Here is an 8,781-nt window from a genome sequence, read left to right as displayed (position 1 = left end):
GCGCCCCCGCGTCCGCCCTATCGGCTCCGCTTCTCCTCCCGAGGCCACGCCCTCCCCGGCCGGAGGATGTCCTGGGGGCGGCGCTTGGCGCGGGGGCGGGAGAGCGTCGCGGAGGTCCTTTTCGGCCCCGGGGGAGCCCCGATGGCGCCGGGCGAGACCCCGCGGAGGAGCAGCAGCGGCAGCAGCACCTACTTCCGACGCACCCGCCCGGCGTGGATGCTGCTGGTGGCGGCCGGCCTGGGCTACTACGGCGTGAGTCCCTCCGGGATTGGAGGGAGGGAGCCCCCTTTTTCTGGGCATCGCAAAGCCACTCAGAGCATCGCTCTTGGTGGAATGATGACTGCTAAGGGTACCTGTTCCTAGGCTTGCCAGCCTCCCGGCGGGGCCTGGAGATCTCCCGCCCTTACAGCCAGTGTCCCCTCTAAGCAGAGTGAGTGTGAGCTGGCTCACGGTTTTTCTAGCCCGCGGCTCACACGTTTTTGTCTCCGCTCAGGAAGGAGGGCTCCAGAGCCAGGGCCGGCCCCAGCTTATTTTGCACCCTAGGCGAGGATCCCTTCTGACGATGCCCCCCCACCCCTGGTGTGCCCACCAATTTTCAAAAATAAATACTTTTTAGGAAGAATGAAAAACAAATAATCAAGAAACTCCCAGAGTATGGGGCTGGGTTCAGTTTGGTGCCCCTAAGGGCCGTCCTGCTCTAGGCGACCGCCTAGTTCGCCTAGTGAGTGAGCCGGCCCTGTCCAGAGCAAACTAATTTATGCAGCAGCCAAATCGCTGGCTCGCAACTTTAATGCTGGTAGCTCACAATGTGGAATTTTTGCTCACAGGACTCCACAGCTTAGAGGGAACATTGCAGCTGATCCCCAGTCGATGGAGATTGGCTGCCCTGGAGAAAAGGGCTGCTTTGGAGGGTGAGCTCTAGGCCTTGTATGATGCCGAGGCCCCTCCCCTCCGCACACCCCGCCCTCTCCAGGCTCCACCCCCCAAAGTCTCCAGGTGTTTTCCCACCCAGACCTGGCAACCCTATTTGTTCCTAATAATAATAATGATGATGAGCCAGTTTGGTGTCGTGGTGAAGTGCGCGGACTCTAATCTGGGAGAACCGGGTTTGATTCCCCACTCCTCCACTTGCACCTGCTGGATGACCTTGGGCAAGCCATAGTTCTGGCACAGCTGTTCTTGAAAAAGAGCGTTTCCTGTCAGAGCTCTCTCAGCCCTGCCCACCTCATAGGGTGTCTGTTGTGGGGAGGGGAAGGGAAAGGAGTTTGTAAGTCGCTCTGAGACTCCCAAGTGAAGGGCGGGGTATAAATCCAATCTCTTCTTCCTCCTCTTCTAGTGCTAAATGCTATTATTAATTGGGATAGTAATAATAAGTGCATTTTTGTTATCCTGCCCTCTGTCCAAAGAGACGAGAGCAGCCTAGAACCTTTCTTTCACAGCAGCCCTGCAAGGTAGATCAGACTGAGGGCCCAAGGGCACTCGGCGAGCAGGGATTTGAACCTGGATCCCTCGGGCCCTAGCCCTGCCTTTGGAGGCTGCGCTGGCTCCCCAGGTTTGAAGGTATCATTTATTTGCACCCTGGGTGTTTTGCCCTCCTTTTTGTTTGTTTGTTTGTTTGTTTGTTTGTTTATATTTTGGGTCTCTGCTGACACAGATTGGAAAAGCACTGGGTGGGTCGTGGCCCAAGGGGCACATGAATGGCAAGACCTGGCTGTTTACAGCCTTGCCCACCCCCACCCCCAGTAGTTAATTATTTGAATGGGACGGGGTGGAGGTACGGAGGGAGATGCACCCAGTTTTAAAAGCGATGCTGGCAGAGTGGAAGAACGCACCCAGAAGCAAGCCCAGCGCATGCATGCGCTCCTGCTACACACGCGTCCAATGTTCCCTCTAAGCTGTGGAGTCTTGTGAGCAAAAATTCTACTTTGTGAGCTACTGGCATTAAAGTTGTGAGCGAGCGATTTGGCTGCTGCATAAATCAGTTTGCTCTGGAGCCATCCTTCCTGAGCTAAAACAAAAATCCGTGAGCCGGAGGCTAAAAATCTGTGAGCAAGCTCACACCAACTCAGCTTAGAGGGAACTATGCACGTGTCATGTTACCTTGCACACAGAGTCTGATTCTTGGTCTGTCACGGTCACTTACTGCCCACCCTCTCTAGGGTCTCCGGTGGAGGTTTTTCACATCTCCAACTTTCTGAACCTTTGACCTGGGAGAGGCCGGGGATTGAACCTGGGACCTTCAGCATGCCAAGCAGATGCTCTGCTCTTGAGTCATGGCCTCATACCTGCCAGCTGGGCTGGAGGTCTATGGTGTGCATGGGTCAACATTGCAGGTGTGGAGACTTGAGAGCACAGCTTAAATGAGCTGCCAGGCAAATGCGAAACCAGACGGATAAATTCCTTCTGTCCTGCCCGGAGTGCACATGTGGCCAGTGTACTACACTGCACCTGGTAAGGCTTGTTTTGGCCACATGTTACCCTAAAAGGAAAGGGGGGCTGGGGGCGTGTTGTGTGAAAGAAAACTCTTCTGTTGTGTAAGATAGACCTGTTTTTTTGGGTCCCTGAATTTCCCTGGGCTTGGCAGGTAAATGCTCGGGAATTCACCTGTCTCCTTTTCCTCTCTCTTAGTGGGCCGTCTTTTCACCGGCAACCGTCCCCTATGACTCCCTGGGACCTTTGGGCACCTTCACAAGATACTTGGTGGAGAATCACAAAGCCTCGCTGAACGTTGGGTAAGCTGGATTTGGAAAAGGAGCTCAGATTTCCGTGCTCAGTGATTTTTCTCTCCTGGTTACCCCAGAGGCTTAAAGGTCAGGGTCAGCTGCTCGGTAAAAGAGCAAGGTCTTGATCAGGCGTGCTTGAGAAGGCAGTTTGGGGTCCCGCCCTGGGCGCTTGGTGTGGTGGTTAAGAGCGGCGGACTCTAATCTGGAGAACCAGGTTTGATCCCCCACTCCTCCACGTGCAGCCAGCTGGGTGACCTTGGGCAGTCACAGTTCTCTCAAGAGCTGTTCTCAAAAGAGCTCTCTCTCAGCTCTGCCTACCTCACAGCTGGTGTCTGTTGTGGGACGGGGAAGGGAAAGGAGATTGTAAGCCGCTCTGAGACACCTTTGGGTAGTGAAGGGCCATGGGGTATAAATCCAATCTCTTCTCCTCTCCTTTTTCTTCTCTTGAAGGGTTGTAGATGCAATACCTCCCCCCCCCCTTTAAGTCCTGGGTTGACATGAACGGGAGCTGCACAAAGGGTACAGCTCAGTGAGGGGCAGGAGAGCCCCCCCCCATATTGTCCCCACATTTTAATTATATTGTGGCGGGGGATGGGACCCATCAGCCTTGGGCACTGGAATGTCTCGGGCCAGATGTGAAGGAACATAGTCCAAAAATGATGCTTCCCCCCTCGTTTTCAGGTATGCCGTTGCTTGGATAGTTCACGTCGCTGAAACAATTTATGCTCTGAAGTTGTGCCGGTAAGCGGTCTCTCTTTCTTTCAGTCTGGGGAAGAGGAGGTTATGGGGGGACAGGATGGGTCTCTTGAAGTATTTGAATGGCTGTCCCTTAGAGGAGGGCAGGGAACTGTTCCTGTCGGCAGCAGAGGAGAGGACTCGTAAGAATGGGTGTCAATTATGGGCAGAAAGATACCGGTGGACAGGGGTCATTTCCTGCGGGAGTGCACAGGAGCAGAGCTCCGGCAGTAAGGAGCCCAGGGGGCGGGCACATGCAACAAGCCCCACCCCCTGCTCCCAGCAGCCCTCAGTCAGGCCACAAGGAGCAAGAAGCAGCCAGGTAAGTTGCAGAGCCCCCCCTCCCCAGCCCGCCTTCAGGTACAAGCTTTTCCTCCTCTGTGAGGGCAGATCTGTGTGTTGGACTCTAATCTGGGAGAACCGGGTTTGATTCCCCACTCCTCCACTTGCAGCTGCTGGATGACCTTGGGTCAGTCATGAGTTCTCTCCGAGCTGTCCTCTCAAGGGCAGTCCTCGAAAGTGCTCTCTCAGCCCAAACTACCTCTCAGGGTGTCTGTTGTGCAGAGGGGAAGGGAAAGGAGTTTGTAAGCTGCTCTGAGACTCCGAGTGAAGGGCGGGGTATAAATCCAATCTCCTCTCCTCCTCCTCCTCCTCCTCTTTCTAAAATCCACTTTCAAAGTGCGGTGAAAGGGATTATTTAGTGTGTGCAATTGCAGCCCAAGTGTTTTTAGAATGTGGGCGGGCCCCGGTGGGGCTTTTGCTCAGCAAGGCTTCCGATTGGCTGTCCAGATTTTTTAAAAAATGTTTCTTTGGCAGCAGCTGGAAGTACTTCTTCACCCAAAGAGTGATTAACACATGGAATTCACTGCCACAGGAAGTGGTGGGAGCTACAAGCATGGACGGCTTCAAAAGGGAATTAGATAAGCATATGGAGCAGAGGTCCATCAGTGGCTATTAGCCACAAGGTATAGCTAGGGGCTCTGGGGCAAGTGATGCTCTGTCTTCTTGGTGCTTGGGGGGGGTCAACAGTGGGAGGGCTTCTAATGTCCTGGCCCCACTGCTGGACCTCCTGATGGCACTGGTATTTCTGGCCACTGTGTGACACAGAGTGTTGGACTGGATGGGCCTTTGGCCTGATCCAACATTGGCGTCTCTGATGTTCTGATGTTCTGATGCTGCACCAAGATCTTTGCTGTGTGAAGCCATGGCAGCCATTCTGTGGCTGTGCCCGCCACGCTGTGTCAGAACGCTAAAGGAGCCCACAGGCTCCAAAAGGTTGGGGGCCCCTGGCTTACAGTCACGTCCCACAGCGTCCATTCATCATTTCTTCACAGGTTTTCGGCTTCCTGCATTACACCCCTTTTCCTGTGGAGAAACACATTTGGTGTGTTATCCAATAAAGAACCCCTTACGCACCTGTTGCCCCGTAACTTTCAAACTGGTTGTAGTTTAGAACATGGCGGGACGGGGACGCTGGTTCTTGTGGACGTGAGCAGGCCTGTTGGCCAGGCTTTACCCTTTCTGACGGGTCACGTGACAAACAAGCATGTTTCGTTTTCACACTACCGTGCTCCATTTCCATGTGGAGAAGCATACAAAATTCTCTACATTTTACAACAGCACTACAGATAAGATTAGAATTTCAACAGCCGATCCATATGCAAAAGAACCTCCTCAGGAAAGCTCCTCCATTAGCATGTTCACAGCCTGGGAAACTCTTAGAAGATAATGATTCAGCCCTACCCCCACCTTCCTGAGGTGATATAAATTACCTGCCCACTATTTTTATTACATTGACACAGAGAGTACTCCATCTTTCTGTGTTATACCTCTGAGGGTGCCAGTCACCGCTGCTGGCGAAACGTCAGGTCCTACAATGCCAAGACCACGGCCATACAGCCCGGAGAATCTACAACAACTGAAGTTTTTATTGTCATTATTTTAGATGAAGGGGCATTCAGGTCCTGTGAGTTTCCCCCGGCAGGTGTGCCACCTTGGTTAGAGCTGACTCAGAGGTTTGGAGAACAGCTGCCATTAGCTTGGCTAATTCTGTGTGCTCCCCGCAGCAATCCTGGCGCCTTGATTTTCTTCTACAGTGGCAGATTTCAGACTGTGAAATTAGAAGACGGGCACAATAGCTGTAGTGTCAGGGTCTTGTGGCACAACTTTATTGTGGCAGGAGACTTACTTTCGTCAGGCACGTCAAGGGGGCCGTGAAGGGGTTGTGGTCCACATGAGCCGAAAAACCAGCCCTTATTCACGTTCACCTGACGTTGAGGAACATCTGTGGCAAAAATCGCACTGCTGGGAATTTAAAATGTTATGCTTCACCTCCAAACACTGAGGAATGTGCAGCGTCCGACCATCACTTGAGTATTTCGTACACTGCCGCGTCAGGATGCACATTCCCCAGTGGCGCACTGCAAAGGCACTGCTCGGTTCACGTCAGCGCAACTGGCAATAAGTTCATAATATCCAACATTTCTTGAAGGGGGGGGGGAGCGGCCGTTTCCCCTTTCCCAGCCAATACCCCCCATATACACATTACTCTGGAGGAGACTTTCCATAGTCGTGTGTGATGGTGATGATGGGGTGCCAGCTGGGGACAGATTATTGTGACCCCCCCCCCGACTTTTTGTGTATCGTGGATCTGTGTGGAATGGGGGTGGAAGTAGTTATTTGGCTGCAAATCGGACACAGGGCCCCCCAAATGCTTGCTGTCCATGAGTTTGATACATTTGCTTATTTAAGAGCCAGTTGGGTGCAATGTTCCCTCTAAGCTGTAGAGTCCTGTGAGCAAAAATTCTACTTTGTGAGCTACTGGCATTAAAGTTGTGAGCAGGTGATTTGGCTACTGCATAAATTAGCTTGCTCTGGAGCCCTCCTTCCTGAGCCGAGACAAAAATGTGTGAGCCGGAGGCTAAAAAACTGTGAGCTAGCTCACACTAACGCAGCTTAGAGGGAACACTGGTTGGGTGTAGTGGTTAGGAGCATGGACTCTAATCTGAGAAAAGCGGGTTTGATCCCCAACTCCTTCACATGTAGCTGCTGGTGTGACCTTAGGTCAGTCACAGTTCTCTCAGAGCTGTTCTCTCCGGAGCAGTTTCTCTCGGAGCTCTCTCAGCCCCGCCTCCCTCACAGGGTGTCTGTTGTGGGGAGGGGAAGGGAAGGGAGATTTGTAAGCTGCTCTGAGACTCTTTCGGGTAGTGAAGGGCAGGGTATAAATCCAATTTCATCTTCTTCATCTTCTTCCCAGAAGCAAACAGCCAGTTTTAAGTTTCCTCCACCTCCTTAGAGGAGGCATTTCAGAATGTGGTCAGCAGGGAACACCCATTCAGGAAAAACGCTGCTCCTGTCATAGGATGCTTGGATGGGAACGTCCCAAGATGTTGTTAAGAGCCCCACCATCGCCAGCAGGGCAGTCGTATTGTGGTGGCCCCCACAGTCCTCTTTCAAGAGTCCAGAAGTGTTTGCCCACAGGGTCCTCCCAGCTGAGGTGCCCTGCATAACCATACATTTTCATTTCATCTCCAGCCTTCCCTTTTGTGAATCGGAGATGTTAAGTCGCTCACTTAACGAAGTAGTCGGAGAGTGATTCGGCAAAGATTCAGCCTTATTCAACAACTCAAACACAACTCCCAACACGGCTCAACATGAATAGCCAGAACAGCTTTTACATTGAAGCTGTTCCACTTTTAAACTCTCCCGGCTAATGTAGCCACGCCCTACTATACAACACCAACCAATTAGGTTGTCTACATAAAGACCAATCACGGACGTTTCCGCTCAGGGAGCTTGCTGGTACTTGATTGGCTGGTTCTTCCTGGGCTACCAATATGATTGGATGGATTTGGATCCTAGCCCAGGACGAAGCTTCACATGGTGTTTCAATAGGGTGATTCACATACAGTTTGCCTTGCATTGGATACACCACAGGAGGGCTGCGTGGATGTCTCCTCTCACTACTGGGAGCTGGGGAGTGTGGACGGCGTTTGAACGTTGGCTGGCTTGTGTCTCCCCTGCAGGGACAAGGGCATCACAGATGCGTCAACCCAGTTCCAGTGGGCCGTCCAAACGTTCTTGTTTGGGATTACTTCCCTGACCCACTTGCTGAATTACGACCCGCTGAAGGAAACGAAACGCCAGTGAAGGACTCGGCTGGGAGAAGAACTGGGAAATACAGTCATGGTTCCTCTGGGTGTCGTTGTCTGTCTGAGGGCGGAGGTGTTGCGAAATGCGTACGTTCTTGGGAAAGTTTCCCATCTTCTAAAGGTGTGTCTTGGGTTTGCAACTCTAGGGGAAGTGAAGAAAGGAGCTTATGAATCTCTTCTTGATTAAACAGGGACCTTTATAATTTGGTCAAAGAACGAAATCCAAATGTCCTCCACCACCAGTTGCTTTATAGGGGCAGGAGAGCTTCCCACCAGACGTTCACTTCTGAGACACGTGAAGACTGGCTAATGGCTAATATTACCCCACCCCCCCACCCGACACTGAGTTGCTGGGCCATTAACTTAGTGCATTGGTGTCCTGCCTGTTGTACATATTAAATTTCATGTCAAAAATGAAGTCAAATGAGGAGGAAGATCTATGTTTTATTTCAATTAACAGAAAAACAATTGAAGCAAATAGTCCATCCAAAATTGACTACTTTCTTCTCAGCATATTCGGGAAATATGCTTCAATTAACAGGAAAACAATTGGACCAAATAACTCATCAAAAATTGACTACTTTCTTCTTTTTCTTCTTCATCTTCTTCTTCTTGAACATATTCTGAACATATTCAGGAAATACATGATATTTTATACATGGACTGACATAATCAAGAAAACAATATTCAAAAAGCATAATTAGTTATAAAAGACAATGGTAATTTGAGTAATAATCCTCTGATTGGCCAGATGTAAAGAGAGATGTACCTACATAAAATCTAAGTGTTTACTTAACCTAACCTAAAATGATAATGTGGAAGGATTCTTCATACCCTAAACAAAAGTGTTTTTTCCCTGATATGAGACCAGAATCTTGTCTGACCCAGAGATTACAAGGTTTTGCCTTTAAGAACTACAGAATCATGAACTTTGTACCTATTATCTTGTCTGCTAGCAATATCAGACCTACAAGGGAACGTCTTCTATATAACAGGCCTTTCTTTACATTCTAATAAAATATTACTTAAAAGAGAAATCCATAAAACCAAGAAAAATATGAATATGAAGAATCAAGAACAAAAAAAACCTATATATTAAAAAATCTTTATATTCCCATTCATACTACATGCCCTCCCCCAAAGGGGCCCCGAGTGGCCGGCGTCAGTCCCAC

At 50.5% G+C, this 8,781-nt stretch overlaps 1 protein-coding gene across 1 annotated transcript; it reads left to right on the top strand.

Annotated features, from left to right (window-relative positions):
* The first annotated feature begins 81 nt into the window (after window positions 1-81).
* LOC107120813 (transmembrane protein 254-like) lies at window positions 82-8,038 on the top strand. Its single transcript, XM_015423586.1, has 4 exons — window positions 82-252; window positions 2,629-2,732; window positions 3,405-3,464; window positions 7,484-8,038. The coding sequence occupies exons 1-4, from the start codon at window positions 142-144 to the stop codon at window positions 7,605-7,607; spliced, it is 399 nt and encodes a 132-aa protein (XP_015279072.1). The 5' UTR covers window positions 82-141; the 3' UTR covers window positions 7,608-8,038.
* The last annotated feature ends 743 nt before the right edge of the window (window positions 8,039-8,781 follow it).

Source organism: Gekko japonicus, unplaced genomic scaffold (assembly GCF_001447785.1).
Source record: "Gekko japonicus isolate JY-2015 unplaced genomic scaffold, Gekko_japonicus_V1.1 scaffold1909, whole genome shotgun sequence".
NCBI classification, from domain to species: domain Eukaryota; kingdom Metazoa; phylum Chordata; class Lepidosauria; order Squamata; family Gekkonidae; genus Gekko; species Gekko japonicus.
This window is presented reverse-complemented; position numbering and strand designations above follow the sequence as displayed.